Source organism: Natator depressus, chromosome 1 (genome assembly GCF_965152275.1).
Source record: "Natator depressus isolate rNatDep1 chromosome 1, rNatDep2.hap1, whole genome shotgun sequence".
Classification (NCBI taxonomy): domain Eukaryota; kingdom Metazoa; phylum Chordata; order Testudines; family Cheloniidae; genus Natator; species Natator depressus.
In genome coordinates this window covers 131,964,264-131,981,976 of record NC_134234.1, presented here as the reverse complement: position 1 = coordinate 131,981,976, position 17,713 = coordinate 131,964,264, and the positions used below count along the sequence as shown (strand labels likewise).

General features: G+C 46.2%; 1 protein-coding gene across 2 annotated transcripts in view; it reads left to right on the top strand.

Annotated features, from left to right (window-relative positions):
• Window positions 1-17,713, top strand: part of ARHGAP6 (Rho GTPase activating protein 6) — a 510,558-nt gene that overhangs the window by 232,497 nt on the left and 260,348 nt on the right. The window contains exon 1 of one of the 2 annotated variants that reach the window (XM_074966655.1): window positions 11,604-11,750. The exons of the other annotated variant lie outside the window; for it this stretch is intronic. Coding sequence (XP_074822756.1) covers window positions 11,706-11,750 — 45 coding nt within the window. The 5' untranslated portion in view covers window positions 11,604-11,705. Of the gene's footprint in view, window positions 1-11,603; window positions 11,751-17,713 lie in introns of those variants that run through there. 2 annotated transcript variants of the gene reach the window in all.

The window sequence follows — 17,713 nt, the reverse complement described above, 5'->3', positions numbered from 1 at the left end:
GTCCTTGACATCTGCATAGTATTGGTGGATTCGGTGATGTAGGTATATGTTTATTAAGAACTAGATGGAGACCACCAATGCATTTCACAACGGCCAGCACATAAACTGTAATTTTTCAAAAAGAAAGACTGTTAAAAACAAAGGATTTCTGCAGCATTACCAATAAATATTGATCTCTAACTTGCTAAAATTGCATTTTAACTCTTTGTTTTTGAGTTACATAACCATTATCTTTGAGCTCTCTTCCTTTTGTGGAATGTACATACACTGTAACTAAGAGAATTCTCAAAGTCAGATTCAGGACTCACATAATTTGTCAGACCACTCTGTTTATTAGCAAAGCGCTTTGCCAATGCACCCAGATGTGAGCCCCTCTCTGAGGCTAAAGATAACTTATTTATACAGCTAAGCCAAAGCCAATTTAACATAAGAGACAAAAGGAAGTAGAAACTGACAAATATACGTACATATCTTATTTGCATACTAACGTTTACCAATCTCCTAGCTCAGCAGTCTTTTCCAATGAGAGCACAAGTCCCTCCTTTTGCCGCCAGCACTATGTCCAATGCCTGACGGTTTTGGAGGGCCATCTGTTGGATTGCCCCTGTTTCTTTGGCCAGGGCTCTTAAACGTTCTCCGGTTTCATTTGCCATTATTTCAACTACTGCTTGTAACCTTAGGAGCCTTTTTGTATGGTGTATTACTCCCCCTAATGGTATTAAGGAACTGCCAATGGCCTCTTCCCAGGTTAAGGGGCTTATGTTATTTACGTGCCGTTGGGCATCTGTTAAGTCCCTTCTTTTTCGCCTGAAATTGCGGAGGCGTTCTCGAGGGAAGGTTCCTAGCACTCGGAATTGTGGGAAGAGTCGGGCAGGATAACAGATTCCTGACCAATTAGCTGTTAGTTCGGCATAAGCTCTGGTCCCACACACCCAATGATGGCCTATTAAGGCCAAGAAGGGTCGGTTGCACCCATTTGTCATATAGGTGTTTGCAAAGGAGGAGTAGTATCCCCCAAATGGTACAGGGTAATTCTCCTTACGAGGAGTGGTGTTATTTGCATGACATTGAAAGATTATATTGTTTTCACTAAGGTTACTGTAGGGGGAACATGAGATTGATTTCTCTGTTTGATCCCAGGTTGAGAAAAAATTCATATCTCCATACCCGGCCCGCCACTTTTTAGTTTTGTTTGAATAATCCCATACACCATTGGCCACAATATGCTGAAGGCAACGGCTTTTCCCCAGATCCAGCCCTGTCCCATTACACACCCAACACCAATGACCTTTTCCCTCCACCACACTTATCCATTTAGTTGCATTTATTCCCACCGCTTCCCAAGTGTCATTGCTGATCCATATTTTGTTAAACGGACGGGGCCCTCCAGTGAGGTCTGGGGACTTGAGTGGGATAGCTAGGACAGGAACACCAGTTTGAGAGTGGGCTGGGATGTGGCTGCAGACCCAGCAATTAGAAATATTAAGGGTCTGAGCTATCCACACCTGCTGCTGGATAAAAGAATTGTCATTGTGGTCTCCCCAGACCGTAAGATACCAGCAGCCGAGGAACAGCGTCTGCTTCTGGCAACCCTTACGAGAGCGTAGATTGTAAAGTATTGCAGACTGTTCCTCTACGTCTTCTTCTGGAGTCAAAATTGACTCTGCGTTGTCCTGAGGTGATGATTGGTTCTCTGGGGATGGTGCCTTTTTACACTGTGAAGCATGTATCCACGCAGCGATGCCAGATAGTCTAACAGCCGTCTGTGTAGTAAGCAGTACCTGATGAGGACCCTTCCACCGGGGCTCCAAGGCGTGCTTTTGATGGTGGCGCCGTACGTAGACCCAATCACCTGGCTCGAGGTTGTGGCAAGCGTTGGAGGTGGGTTCCGTGGGCCAGGCAGCTCGAACCTGTGAATGGAAGTGACTTACAGCTTGCATTAGTCCCTTGCAATACTGAAGGAGTGCACTGTGAGTCAAGTTCAAATCTGGAACGGAGTCATAGCTCGCATAGGCTTAAGTACACCATTTCATCTTTCAACTGCACCTGCACTCTGTGGGTGGTAGGGACAGTGCAACAGGTGTTTGATATGCAATATACGGTCCAGATGTTGAAGAAGTTGTCCAGTAAAATGTGTGCCCCGATCACTGGACAGAGTAGCAGGAATTCCCTTGGCAGGCATAATATGATTTAACAAACATTTGGCAACAGACAGTGAGTCAGCCTTGCGACAAGGAAAGGCTTCAATCCAACCAGAGAATAAACATACCATAACCAATACAAATTCTTATTGTTGACACTTAGGCATTTGTGCAAGAACGGTGCTTGAGGCAGGCCCTGGAACCCCTGGGCCACTTTTACAGGTTTACCAATATTATGGCTTTGTGGTACAGGCTGCACAGTGGCGGGCTGCAAAAGAGCTAAAATGGGGGGGCCCACCATCCTGTCTTAGTTACAGCAGAGACCATCCCCTCCTTTCCGACATGCGAAACACCGTGTAGCAGGCCAGAGACGGGTAGAGTGAAAAGGGGGCTACAAAGGCACCAGTAAGTGAGTGCCAAAAGGAATTGGGATGTAGAGAGCAACCTTGGGCAACCCAGGATTCTTTCTCGGTTTCTGGGGCAGAGTCTTGGAGCAGGGTGAGGTCATTGAGGGACCAGGAGGGTAAGAGGAGAGCGGAGAACAAGGGAATCAGACATTTCGACTAGGCGTGCTGCAGCAGCCACAGCACGCAGGCAGGGGGGTAAGCCTTGGGCAACAGGGTCTAAAGTGGCAGAGAAATAAGCCACTGGGTGGTTCTTTTCTCCGTGCATCTGAGTGAGAACTCCAAGCGCACACCCAGATTGTTCGTGGCAGAAAAGGGTAAAAGGCTTAGAATAGTCAGGCAGCCCTAAGGCAGGGGCAGAAGCCAAATCCTGTTTGAGGGAAACAAAGGCAGAATTGGCCTCAGGGGGCCATGGCATGGGGTCAGGCACAGAGAATCGAGTGAGTTCCTGGAGAGGTTTTGCAAGGGAGGCATATTGGGGAATCCATTGTCTGCAAAATCCAGCCATGCCTAAAAACTTCCGGACCTGGTGTGGGGAGCGGGGTTGGGGAAAGCTAAGGATAGCTTGGACGCGGGTGGGAGAAAGTGCACGGGAACCCTGGGAGAGGAGAAAGCCGAGGTATGTGACAGAAGCTTGACAGAGTTGTAGTTTAGAGCGAGAAGCTTTGTGACCCTTATTTGCTAGGGCAGTAAGGAACACTAAAGAATCAGTTTCAGAGGCAGACAATGAAGGGGAACAGAGGAGTAGATCATCTACATATTAGACTCGTGTGGACCTGGACGGGAAAACAAGGTCAGCAAGGTCTCGGGCTAATGCTTGGGAAAAATATGATGGGCTTTCAGTATACCCCTGGGGCAGTGTGGTCCATGTGTAGTGTTGCCCCTTGTAAGAAAAGGCAAACAGGAACTGGGAGTCAGCGTGAACCGGGAGAGAAAAAAAAGCAAAGCACAAATCAACAACAGTAAAATGAGTTGCGTTGGTGGGATAGAAGCCAGAATCTTTGAGAGAGGCAAGTTTTGATTCTGTCCACCTATGATTTGCCTCTTCCCACCACTGCATGAAACAATCAACCTCTCCTTTTGCCAATTTAGTTATAGGTTGGCTGAGTTTGTCTTTTAAGACGTCTACTTGGTCTTTGTCCTAAGATCCTAACAGTGGCCACTGAATTTTGGGATTCTCCTGAGTTAGCCTTTTGCATTCCCATACACATCCCCCCCGCCCCCCCCGGCCAAGGTCAGCCTTTTGAAGCCATTCCCCACCCATGTCATGAGGTTTTCTGTTCATTAAAACACAGCAATGCTAGCAACAAGACAAACAACACAAAACATAGATCCATGGTATTCTGAGTTATTCTTCCGCTGGCGCCAGCTTGCTTGTAGAGTCTGAAAACAAAAGAAACAATTTCCACCCCCCTGGTAGGGACAGATTATTGCTTTATAATTATACCACTTTTTTTTACAAATTTCCTTGCTAATTGCAGGAAAACCAGAAGAATTACCTCCAGGCTGTCCTTATTTTGTTCTATAGTCAGGCTGTTCTATATTCAGGCTAGTGAATTACCCCACTCACTGGTCATTTATGAAATTCATGAGGTGGTGTACCTCAGTTTCCCCTCTTGTGCAACAGACCATGTTTGCAATAGTTTCTCTGCTGTACCAAGCTATAAGTTTATTCTCAGGTAATAGCGGAGACACAGCTTCAGATTTTAGCACTATTCACACACACAAAATTCTCTTTTGCCTAACATCCCTTGCGCTGTGATTACTCTTTTACACAACTGTACCCCGATTACACTTCCATCTTGTACTAGACACAACCAGGAGCAGCCAAGTTAAGTTCCAATAGAAACCCCTTACATCCTTTAGTGATTTTGATTACATTACCCAATAGTCAAATAATTTTGATCAGATTCTCTCTGCCTGCTGCCTGCAGCAGTCCCTTATAGACTATTTCTGTGGGAAAAGGGCCCATTTTCCCTCAGAATAGCTGTAAAGGCTTCTGGGGACAGAAGCGTAGTGCTGGTCATAGTCACTCTACCTGACCCCCTTAGCCTAGACCATTTTTCCAGAAATTTACAGGAGTCCGGACTCTTCCTAAAATACATAAACTGAGCCGGCGTTCCTTTAGGGAACTGTCCCGACTTAGACGTCTGGTTACCCATACAGGAGGACTTTACACACCAATCACACAAGAAGGAAAGTCGGGTTCGTCAGAGCGATGCCCGGTGCAACACACAAAAGGAGCCCACAGGCTACTGCCCCAATCGCCCTTGCTTTCACACTAAGGGTTTTACCCAAGGTGCGTTGCGGCTGCGATTGTGCAGATTTCACTCACTCAGACCATGGGGAAGAGGAACCCTTTGGTCAGCCGATCCCCGGACGGAGATGGCGCCCAGACTCAAACACACCACAGGGAGGACGGATAGACACAGAGACAAGACAATCCTCAGTCCGGACAAAACACAGAAATAATTACCTGACCAGATTCCTGATGTCAGATCCCGGGATCCCTACCAGAACACAGTGGGAACCAACAGGTTTGATGGCGTAAACTTCACTGTGGTCATGCACCCTTCCGTTCTGGCGGAGGACTGCTCGGGCCAAATGCCCAGGTGCCAGCTTGCCACGGCCGTCCTAAGAACAGTCAGGAGTCACACGGCCCCAGTGAAGACGGTTGCCATCTCGGTGGAACCTCCAAATTGTCAAAGTCAGATTCAGGACTCACATAATTTGTCAGAAAGAAAAGGAGTACTTGTGGCACCTTAGAGACTAACCAATTTATTTGAGCATGAGCTTTTGTGAGCTACAGCTCACTGCATCCGATGAAGTGAGCTGTAGCTCACAAAAGCTCATGCTCAAATAAATTGGTTAGTCTCTAAGGTGCCACAAGTACTCCTTTTCTTTTTGCGAATACAGACTAACACGGCTGTTACTCTGAAACCTGTCATAATTTGTCAGACCACTCTGTTTATTAGCAAAGCGCTTTGCCAATGAAACCAGATGTGAGCCCCTCTCTGAGGCTAAAGATAACTTATTTATACAGCTAAGCCAAAGCCAATTTAACATAAGAGACAAAAGGAAGCAGAAACATACATATCTTATTTGCATATTAACGTTTACCAATCTCCTAGCTCAGTAGGAGCTCTAAGTTAATTAGTTTGAGGACCCATTGTCTCACACGCCTTAATGTTTCTCTTCCTGACAACTATATTTCAACAAACCCTTCAAGTAGCATTTCTTTAATGAATTATAATTCATTCTACTTTCACAGTATGAAAGTTTGGTTAGAAGAGAAATGTGCCAATGCCCTGAGGAAGGAATAGGCAGACAATATCGCTCTTGAGCACTGTCCAGCAGGCAAAAAGGAAGCTTCTGCTCACCCTCCAAGATATGGAGTTAGTTTTTTGATGACACAGGAGAGGTATATAGCTAGCGAAGCGAAGGGATTGTACAAGGAGAAAATTACATACAATGCTTTACGCTTCCTGGGTGCCTTTCACCTGAGGATCCCACTACTGAGTGTTACAGCCCATATTTTACAGATGGAGCAAAAAAAGTCTTTGAGTAAGCCTAATAGATTTGCTCAAAGTCACACAGTGAGAGCTGGGAGAAGAACCAAGAAGTTCTGAGCCCTATTTACTGCTCTGAGGACCACATCACCTAAACCACATCTCCTCCACAATAGAAAGATAGAGTTGGTCTGAGAACTACCCTCTGACCTCATTTAGTATGGCCTCTTAAGCCCTGAGCCTCTCACTGCCTAGAGGAGGTATGCACCTTAGTCAGAAGGACAATGAAGGATGGAGAGTTGATTATGTCTAAGTGGCTCAGTCACACCTCCACAATTTCACAACTGTTTGCTCACTGCCAGGGCATGGCTACACTGGAAACGTCAAAGAGCTGTTGCGGGAGCAAAGTGCGAGTAGAGAGCTCTCCTGGTAATCCACCTCCACGAGGGGTAGTGTTATGTAGTGTTGTGAGATAGAATTAGGGTGACAGTTAAATATTAAACAACCCAGGATCACTAATGCTCGGCACTGTAAAAACTCAATTAGTGGTTTGAATTACCTAATAACTTCAAAAGTGCTATCTTGAAGCAAACAAGACTCAGTTAAATTCTGTTCAGCCTTCATTGCTGTTGTCAACAGTATAGTAGTGGGTGGGAGAGGAGAGGTGCAAGTTCTACTGACAGGTTTCAGAGTAACAGCCGTGTTAGTCTGATGAAGTGAGCTGTAGCTCACGAAAGCTCATGCTCAAATAAACTGGTTAGTCTCTAAGGTGCCACAAGTACTCCTTTTCTTTTTTCTTTTTAAGTTCTACTGATGTGCTCATATGTTTTCAGTCACCAAGCAAACAGTGGAGCTGCTTAACAGCGTGGTCCAAGGAAACAACTGCAGGGGTATCCCACAATAATGACTTTGCACTGGAAATCTAGAAAACCATTATTTTAAACCCTAGCCCAGGGGTGGACAAACAACGGCCCACAGGCTGGATCTGGCCCGTCAGGGCCTTGGATCCAGCCTGCAGGATTGCCACCCCCATGGCACCACGGACCCCGAGCCGCTGCTGGAAGTGGCCAGCACCAAGTCCCTGTGGCCCCTCGGGGAGGGAGGGCAGAGGGCTCGGCACACTGCCCTCACCTGCAGGCATCGCCTCCCGCAGCTCCCATTGGTCAGGAACGGGGAACCACGGCCAATGAGAGCTTCGGGGGAGGTACCCACGGGCGAGGGCAGCGCATGGAGCCCTCTGCCCTCAACCCCTTGGGGCTGCAGGGATGTGGTGCTGGCCGCTTCTGGGAGTGGTGCAGGGCCAGGGCAGGCAGGGAGCCTGTCTTAGCCCTGCTGCGCACCACTGCCACCCCAGAGCTGCACTCCGAACCCCTCCCCTGTGCAGTAACCCACACCCCAACTCCCTGCCCTGAGCCCCCTGCCACACCCCTCCTCCACCCCAACCCCCTGCCCTGAGCCCCCTCCTGCACTCTGCACCCCAACCCCCTGCCCTGAGCCCCCTCCTGCACTCTGCACCCCTCCTGCACCTCAACCCCCTGCCCTGAGCCCCCTCCCACCCTCCCTACCCCTCCTGCACCTAACCCCCTGTTCTGAGCCCCCTCCCACACTCCCCACCCCCTCCTGCCCCCTAACCTCCTGCCTTGAGCCCCCTGCCACACCCAACCCCTGCCCTGAGCCCCCTTGTACACCTGCACCCCTCCTGTGCCCCAAACCCTTGCCCTGAGCCCCTTCCTGCACACTGCACCCCCTCCTACACCCCAGTCCCCTGCCCTAGCCCTACATTCATGGCCGTGCATGCAAGTTACCCACCCAGATGTGGTCTTTGGGCCAAAAAGTTTGCCCACCCCTGCCCTAGCCTGTAATGTGAAAATGTCTGATGCAGTCAGTGATAGTTATGAGTAGTTTTTTATAATTAAGAGTGAAGAGCCTCAAGAAGTGCCTGAAGTATTTCTGTTTGCAGTCTTGTTGTAGCTGTGTTGGTCCCAGGATATTAGCGAGACAAGGTGGATGAAGTAATATCTTTTATTGGACCAGCTTCTGTTGATGAGAGAGACAAACTTGTGAGTTTACAAAGAGCTCTTCTTCAGGTCTGGGAGATGTACTCACGTGTCACAGCTAAATACAAGGTGGAACAGATTGTTTAGGATAAGTAGTTAACACATTTCAAGGGACCATTCAAGGTGAAGTGGCCCATTAACACCTCTGCAGTCATGGGAAGGAAGCAGGGAGGGAGGAGCAGCTGTGAGGAGTTGTTAATGGGTTACAGATTGTTGTAATAAGCCATAAATCCAGTGTCTCTATTCAGTCCATGATTTTTAGTGTCTAGCAAAGTTATGAATTTAAGCTCCCAAACTCATCTTTTGAAGGTGGTGTGCAGGTTTCCTTTGAGGATGAGGGCTGAGAAGTCAGATGTAGAGTGATCGCTTTGTGAAAAGTGTTCCCCCACAGGTGACAAGGTGTTTTTGTCTTTTATCATTTTTCTGTCTGAGTTCATTAGAGAGCATAGTGATTGTCTGGTTTCACCCACATAGTGGCTATTGTGGTATTTAGTGCACTGGATGAGGTACACCATGCGTTGGATAGGCATGTGTAGGACCCATGGATCTTGAAAGGTGTATTGTGGGGGTTGTTGCTCATTATAGCAGTGGAGATGTCTGCAGGTTTTGTATCTGTTGTTCTGGAAGGGTCTGGTGCTGCTTTGAGTTGGTGTGTCCTGGTCTGTGGGGAGCTTGTTTCTGATGAGGAGCTTGGACAGGTGAGGGTTGATGTAAGGCCAGAAGAGGAGGTTCAGGAAATATTTCTTTTAGGATAGGGTCCCCATTGAATATTGGGTTGCCACCTTTCTAATTGCTATTAGCTGAACCCCTGAGGCCCTGCCCTGTACCCTGCTTCCCCCAAGGCCCCACCCCTTCTCCACCTCTTCCCTTGAGGCCCTGCTCTTGCTCAGCCTCTTCTTCCCAAGGCCCCACCCCCATCACTCGCTCCTCTCCCTCCCTGCCACTTGCTGGATAGTTTCCCCCTCCTCTTCCAGCTGGGCTCCCTCTGCTCTGGGGCTGGGACAGGCGCTGCTGTAGCCAAGTAGGAGCAGGTAGGAGGCAGCCCCAGCTGAGCAGGGGCTGGCACAGGTTAATGATCCCATGCCTCCCCCTGCCCCACAGTAATGGACTCTTGGTGTCAAAAAAATGGGAATCTGGCAACCCTAAATGGCACCTGGACACAGACTGACTGGGTAAAACTCGGATGGGTGGCAACCCTAACTGAGTATAGGTTTTAGTTGTTTGATACCCCATATGGTTTCCAGTATGGGGTGTAGGGGGGGAGGGATAGCTCAGTGGTGTGAGCATTGGCCTGCTAAACCTAGAGTTGTGAGTTCAATCCTTGAGGGCACCATTTAGGGATGTGGGGCAAAAATTGGGGATTGGTCCTGCTTTGAGCAGGGGGTTGGACTAGATGACCTCCTGAGGTCCCTTCCAACCCTGATATTCTATGATTCTATGATAAGGAGGGGTGGGTGGTTTCTGTATTGAAACAGGGTCTCTCAGGGTATTTGGGTGGCCCATTCCAGGATATGATCTACTTCTCTGGTAAAGTGATAGTGGTTTTGTGTGTGTTAAGGTATATATCCCAGACTTTCTCCTCAGAGCATATTCTGTGGTATCCGAGTGCCTGGCTGTAGATAACAGATTTCTTGGTGTGTTTGGGGTGGTTACTGGATCTGTGAAGGTATGTATGGTGATCCATAGGTTTCCTGTATATAGTTGCCTGTAGGGCTCCATTGTTGAAGCTGATTGTGGTGTCCAGAAAGTTGATGCTGGTGTGGGAGTGTTTTATAGGGAGTTTAATGGATGGGTGGTGGTGGTTGAAGTTGTGGTGGCAGTCTGAAGGAGTTTAAGTAGTCTGTCCAGAGGATGAAAATATATTCTATGTATCTCAGGTATCTCACTGGTTTCCATGGTGCATTTGTCCAGAAATTCTCCTGCAAGGTGGTCCATAAAGAGGTTGGCATATTGAGGAGCCATCCTAGTACCCATGGTTTGGACAAAGTGTGTGTTGTTGAATGTAAAATTGTTATGGGTGAGGATGAAATGGCTGAGTTTGGCAATGTGTTTGGGGTGGATATCTGATGGTTGTCCATTGTATTGCAAATATTTGAGGCAGGCAGCTAAGCTGTCATTGTGAGGATTGCTGTAGGGGGAGGTGACATGGCAAGAATGTTTGTGGAGGAAGTAGGTTGTGTCCTGGAGCAAGCTGGCCTTGTGTGTCAAAATCTGCACAACACTTTCAAAAGAAAAGCCTGGGAGCTTAAATTTGAAATTTTGCTGGATGCTAAAAATCATGGTCTGAAGAGACATTATGGCTTATTACAACAACTTGTAACCCACTAACAATCTCTCAGTAGCTCCACCCTCATCCTTTCCTCCCTATGACTGCAAGACTGTTAACTGGCTATTTCACCTTGAATTGTCTATTGAAATATGTGAATTACTTATGTTAAACAATCCTTTCCCTCTTGTATTGGACAATGACACTGGGTATCTACCTTTCCCAGACCTTAAGTTTAGATCTACCTTTCCCAGACCTTAAGTTAAGATCTTAAGTACAAAGAGCTCTTTGTAAGCTTTCAGAGGGGTAGCACTGTTAGTCTGCATCACCAAAAACAATGGGGAGTCCTTGTGGCACCTTAGAGACCTTTATCGCTCGCAGCGATAAAACTACCACCGCTGGTTTGGGGTGGGTTTTTTAAATTGAGAGCTCTCTCCCAGCGATAAAGTGTGACTACACTGCCCACCTCACAGCACAGCTGCGGCTACACTGTAACGTGGGCAGTGCAGACATACATTTGTTAGGGTATTTGGGCATAAGCTTTCGTGGGCTATAACCCACTTCATCAGATGCAACCTGATGAGGGTTATCGCCCACAAAAGCTTATGCCCAAATAAATTTGTTAGTCTCTAAGGTGCCACAAGGACTCCTCCTTGTTTTTACTGGTACAGATTAACACAGCTATCACTCTGAAAATTGTGGGTGAGTTGCTCTTAAAACTAATACTCCCAGAGTTTGAGAGTAGGCCCCCAGTTGGGATTTCCAGAGTCCTGATTTCTAGCAGAAAGTCTGATTGTCACTCCCCTTTAAACACTGCTCGCTGGATGGAGTTTGAGGCAGATGTGGCCTCATGCAAATGTAAATGGAACTGAGAGCAGATGCTTTTGGTGTCTGGCTGGGGACTGTCTGAGTTGGGTCTCACCTGGCTGGTTTCCCCCCCTTCTCGCGTGCCTTTTCTTGGGTCTGCTGAATCCTGCATCGCCAAACCCTTTCTCTCGCCCCCCTTCTCAGGTGTAGGCGGGCGCAGCCCCGCCCGCTCCCGCCGAGCACCGGAGGCAGGCCCGGCGGCCGGCTCCGGCCGGCCGAGCCGCTTTGGGGCCGAGCCCGGCTCGCGCTGCGCGCGGAAGGAGCCAACCCCCGCCCCGCTCCGGCGGCGCTGGCATCAAGCGGGGCGGGGCGGGGCGGGGGCGGGCGGCTCTGGGCGTAGGATGGTGCCAGAGGCTGCGGGGTTGGAGCCCGCGGGCGCTGCTGCTGCCGCCGGGGCGCTGTGAAGGGGCGGCCAGGGCCCCAGCCGCGCTCCCCTGCCGCGGGCGTGACTGCCCCCGGCCATGGGAGACTCGGTGTTCAGCGAGAAGCCGGTGCTTTGCTACGCGGTGAGTGCGTGCCCGGGGCTGCAGCCGGGCGGGGGCGCAGGGGCTGGCAGGGCCTGTTGCGGGGATGCGCGGAGGGGCTCCCGCAGTTCGGGCGCCGGCCCCCCTCTGGCAGGGACGTGGCCCGCTTCGCGCCGGGCGCTGCCTGGGCTGCAGAGCCCCGGGCTGGGCGCGCCTGGGCGGGGGACCTGCCCCTCACGCCGGCGCAGCTGCGGGCGGGGGAAGAGGAAGGCACCGACTCCCCCGCCGGTGACAGCGGTCACGGAGCCGCCAGGCACCCTGCTCGGTCCCGGCCCCGCGGAGCCGGCCCGCCAGTGCCCCCCCGTGGGGCTCTCTCTGCAGGGGCCCCCCGTGGCCCGAGCAGCGCCGCGAACTTGCCCACGCGGCTGCAGGCGGGCAGGGACGGGGTTGCGGCGGCTGGGCTGCAAGAGCAGCGTCTGGAGCGAGAGTGGGGATGAGGCTCCTCGGCTGAGTGACCAGGGGCTGCGCGTGGGGGACCGGTCCCTTTTCCTCCTCAGTCCGCTGGCTCCCTGGGGGCAGGCAGGCTGGAAGAACAGGAACAAAACTCTCCAGTTTCTAATGATCTGCGAGGGCTCAGGAAGTGGAGCCAGTGTTTCCTTGGACAGTGGGTAGTCAGGGAGTGTGTGTGTGTGTGTGGTTTTTTTTTTTTTTAAGGCATTTCTTTTCATATGAATGCACTTAAAAAGGGGGTTGTGGTGGTTGCATCTGGGTGTGGGATTCCATGGGATCCCTCAAGGTTTCCTCTTTCTTTCCTCCCCGGTGAGAGGCCGGCACTGTGTGTAACAGGACTGGAGTTTGTCAGCTCTCCTGTCTGCCAAGAATAAAGTGCAGGGGAAGGAGGATGCATCTCCTTAGAACTATTTCAGAGTAGCAGCCGTGTTAGTCTGTATTCGCAAAAAGAAAAGGAGTACTTGTGGCACCTTAGAGACTAACCAGTTTATTTGAAAACTTATGCTCAAATAAATTGGTTAGTCTGTAAGGTGCCACAAGTACTCCTTTTCTTTCTTAGAACTACTGTGGCTCGTAGAAAGGAAACCAGCAGAAAGCATTACTTACTAAGGGATTTGGTTGTGAGAATTATGTAAATATGCTGTACCATAACATACACTCAGATAGCATGATGATGGGGTACAGTATAAGAACTTAAATAGGTTAAGTTTCAGAGTAGCAGCCGTGTTAGTCTGTATTTCGCAAAAAGAAAAGGAGGACTTATGGAACCTTAGAGACTAACCAATTTATTTGAGCATAAGCTTTCGTGAGCTACATGCATCCGATGAAGTGAGCTGTAGCTCACGAAAGCTTATGCTCAAATAAATTGGTTAGTCTCTAAGGTGGCACAAGCCCTCCTTTTGTAAATAGGTTAAAATACTGGAGATTTTTCTTTGTAGGAGGGATAACGCTGCCTTTTTTGAGGAGAGGGTGAGATGTGGTTATTTTTAAAATTAACACAAGGACATTTTTAAAAGCTAGCTGTGTTAGTACAATCTGTTAGTATAATACAAGCCATAACCAGTTCATTTCTTTTTGTAAGGCAACTTTTAGAACTGGGCTGTTCTCATATAATGTACTTTAAAGAAGTGATGCGACTCTTCATCACAGTTACACTGGCATTTTGTCCTTTTTTCCTAACAAGTTGAATGGAACAATGAATTGCCAGTACTTGAAGTCATTTTCAGTTACTGATTCGTTTGCTGCTTCTCCGGCATTTTATGGGATAAGACCATATTGTATCATTTACTTCACAAGAGCTGAGCTCTTGAGAAACCACTTCCTTTTTTACTAGCCTTATTAGGAGCACTTTCTCTGTTTGGGTGAAAAAAGCTACTGTCTCCACTGTTTATTGCCTGAAGCCATATGTAAAAGTTAGAATTAAGAACCTGCTCACATTTACACTGGTGTAAATCTGGAATAATTCTGTTGCAGTCAGTAGTGTCACATAGATGTAAATCATGTATGAGTGACAGCAGCATTGGGCCGGTAACTTTTTTCAGTATTGGAATTCAGCTGCTAGGAAAACTAAGGACAGACACCCTCTTCCATGTAGTCTGATGTCCAATCGTGAGACAGAATGTGGCAACTTGAACTACTAGGGCTCAACCCCCACGTTATTTCAGCGGTTGTCGTTATACAACTTTTATGTTGCACAGTTGTTTCAGTGAACATTCAGGAGTGAAGCAGCGTTTGCAACTTTCTCCAGTACGTACTTTTATACGGAGTGTGGGGTTCTGAAAATATTTTCATACCCACTCAACCACAGTATTGCTCCGCCACAGATAGTACTTAGTAGACTCAGCTAATGAAGAAGATTCTAAAAGCTGGTTGCTTCTATAGGGATACTTTAAATCTATCCTGGCTCTCTGTAGTGGTAATAAATCTGCTGAACTATTCGTTACTGTCAGTAAATGAGCAGTCCCTTTGAAAATCTGATATTCCACTCTTTTTTTTTTTTTTTTTGCTTTTCCATTTTTGGTTGAGATAACTGTATATACAGTACCTGTTTACCATGATACATACAGAATCCTATTGGTTTGGTAGGACAGCAGCCCCACTAATATTGAGAAGTTTCTCAAACCGACACAATTTATAGAGACTAGGTGGGTGAGCTAATATTTTGTATTGGGCCAACTTCTGTATAAAATAAGAGATGAGCTCAGCCCACCTTGTCTCTCTAATATCCTGGAACTAACACAGCTACAACAACACTGTATGCATACAATTTGTCACATACTAGAACTTCTGTTGCTTCCTGTGATCATGTTTGTAAGCCCACCATGAAGCTACCAGCTACAACCATGTTCTTGTTTCTCTTGGTTTGCCACTAGTTCATTTTTATGTCAGCGGACTGCTGCCATGAAGTTCAGGTCTGCTGTCCTGCAAAGAATCAGTCTCCAGGATCAGCTACATCAGAAAAGTGGCAAGAACGACAACTGTTGTAATTGTGGTGTTTTGTTTGAATTATTCTGCATCATGGTAGAGGAGAAAATGTACTTATAAAAAATAAAGTTATCAATAAATCTAATTTCCCTTTAAAAGACCTAATTGAGCTATGTTGTCTATATGAAAAATGCAAAGGCGGGATAACCGTTTGATAGCAAGATTTAAATCCTGATCCAGCAAAGCACATATGCATGTGCTTAACTTTAAGCCTGTGAATAGTAGTTGACTTCGGGAGTTTAACATTTAAGCACAAGCTTAAGTATTTTGTTGGATTGAGGCCTTAGACACTACTATTTGAATGTCACTTATTGATATTCCTTTTAATTTTAAATAGTTGTGTGGACTAAATAAAAAAAAAAGTTCTTGGACTGTCTTAATGATGATCCGTAATAAAAATTGTGCTCTTACAGTATTTAGCCACGAATATTTATATTGGGACTATATAACAATATTTCTGTTTTTTATTAGGACTGTTTACTTATGTGCCATTCTTTAAAAAATAAAAGGGAATGAAATAACACATAGAATATCATTGTAACTCACAAAGTTCATGATATATTTCTAAAGATGTGCTAGGTATAAAAAGTGCTAAGTGCTGTTGTCCATAAAGAATCAGGTGTAACTACTGTATTTAGTTGAAACTAATATTATAATATGGAAAGTGGGATTGCCTTCTGGGATCACATGACTGTCATCGGGTTTGATCCTTCTCCTTTTGACGTTGGTGGGAATTTTGCTATTGATTTCAGTGGGAGCAAGATTGCCAACTATTTTCTTATTTCACAGCTATGCTTTGGTGGAGCCTTATCACTGAAAAAACACTTCAACTGGTGAACAGTTTATTCCTGTCAACTAGTTGGAACATCTTTCCATTTTGAAATCTATTTTTTAAAAGTCAGCTAATGGGAAATTTTGGTGATTCAATTAAAATGGTTTTTCTTCACAATTGTTCTTTCAGCCTGTTTTCTTGTTTTAACTTAATTCCATTATTACTCCTAACTATATGATTTGGACCACCCCAAATAATTCCTCTCCCTAGTTGGTGTTTACATCATTGCAGTATTGTAAATACTTGAAGATGCTTATTTCGCCTTGCCAGTTGCTATCTAGCCAAGTAGGATGCTTTAATCTTTCCTCCCAAGCCAATCCCATTAGCCTGTTAATTATTTTTGTTATTCTCTGCGGAATCCTTTTATTTAGTCATTTCTTTCTGGTATTGAGGGGTTCTAGAGCTGAATACAGTGTTCCAGGTGCTGTTTCACAAGAGCTGAATAAAGGGGGATTGTCACCTCCCTGATCTGGGATGGGAAGCCTCTGCCTATTCATTCTTAAATTTATATTCACTTTTGAAATCTTTAATAGTAATTTAAAAAAATGCTACAGCTTCATGTTTATCTTAAATACTTATTAAGCAGTATTATAATATTTACATTATTTTTAAAAGGTCATTGCTGACTTGAAATCGAGTCAATTAAAGATTTAAAAGTAGTTTTAGGCACTACTCCTGATTTTAAGTTCCTGTGGTGGGGGGCATAAATCCCTCCAGTGGGTCAGGGTCTAGCCTGAAGATAGTGACTTAAATCAGCCCTGCCCTGAGACATATGCCAGAAGTGGCCAGCCAGGAGGGAGAGGCTGGAGTTATCAGGAGGGACAAGAGATAAAAGGGGAAGGCAGGCCTTGGAGGTGGCTGCCCTGATCAGCAAAACTCTCACTGTTCAACTAGCTAGGAGGGAGAGAGCGAGCGAGCATACTCTCTCAACCTGAGGAAAAGAGAAGGTCTAGTTATTTCATTGCATTTTTTTGAGGAAAAGAAGGTGGTTCCCCCAGCAATAGTCAGTGACATGTCCTTCTTTCTGGCTCAGTCTTTGGTCAATTGACACTCAACTGCTGTGGCACCTTCACAGACTCTCTAACTTTTGTGCTTTTTAAATATTTCACTCTCCTGTTGCTGTGCACAGGGGAGAATGACTATGCACATAGTGCTTTCCAAAAAAAAGTGTGATATTTAAGTTAGAGGGGTCCTTTAAAACTAAGAGCTAGGACAGTAAAAATCCATGGTTGAGGAAAATCGAAGTATTTAAGAATTTTTTTGCAGAATCCTAGACTTATTTTTTAAACAGAGTTGCTTGTACTTCTGGTTTGAAGGTATGCTATCTGATGTCGTGTGTCTGAAGCCCTTCACAGATTGAAACAATAGAACTGTGTGCTACAAACATCTCCCTTTTATTTCAAAGGTTATGGTAGGTCTCAAGTGTAATTTATTTTAGTGGAATGATAACTTTTTTTTAAAAAAAGATAATAGCAGTTTTTTCAATTACTCAAATAATCAAAGGCCTATTCAACTGTTTTCATGTTGCTGTTTCAAATTAATAGAATTTCAGGATACAAGGAATATTTTCAGCTACATTGCATGAGCAAATTAGCTAGCCCAATTAGCAACAGTTTTTCTGGGCCTGAGTTTCTAGTTTTTACAGATTAACAAATCTTATTGTCTGCAAAAGTGTGGGTTGTTTTTTCTGGAGAAAAATGATAGATCATGATTTGAGATTGAGCCCACTCTTGCATTCTTTACTTGGGGACAGAATTCCCAAATTCTTATGATTTTATTTTGTGAATCGCTGCTGTCAATGGGAAGTGGCTTTTCTGCTAAACTTTATGGGGTGTGTGTGTTTTTTTTTTGTTTTTTTTTTAAGTGAGGAAATGAGCACTTTGTCCCACTCAGCAATGAACCCTCTGTCAAGCTTAGAATGATATTTATGGACACTGGAGTCTATTCATGTTTCATCAACCATGGAAAGTTTCAGTGACTCTGACCATTGAGAACCCAGGTTGAAAGAAGAAGAGGTCTCCTCTATTGTAAAGATACAAGATTTTATTCTACTATGTCACAAGCTCTTAGAAAGTTGCAGAGTGAAAGTACAATTCAGTTCAAATTAATTAGTTAGCATTTTCACCGCATGGTACAAATATTAAGTAGTCTTGGCTCTGCACATGCCTATGTATATGAA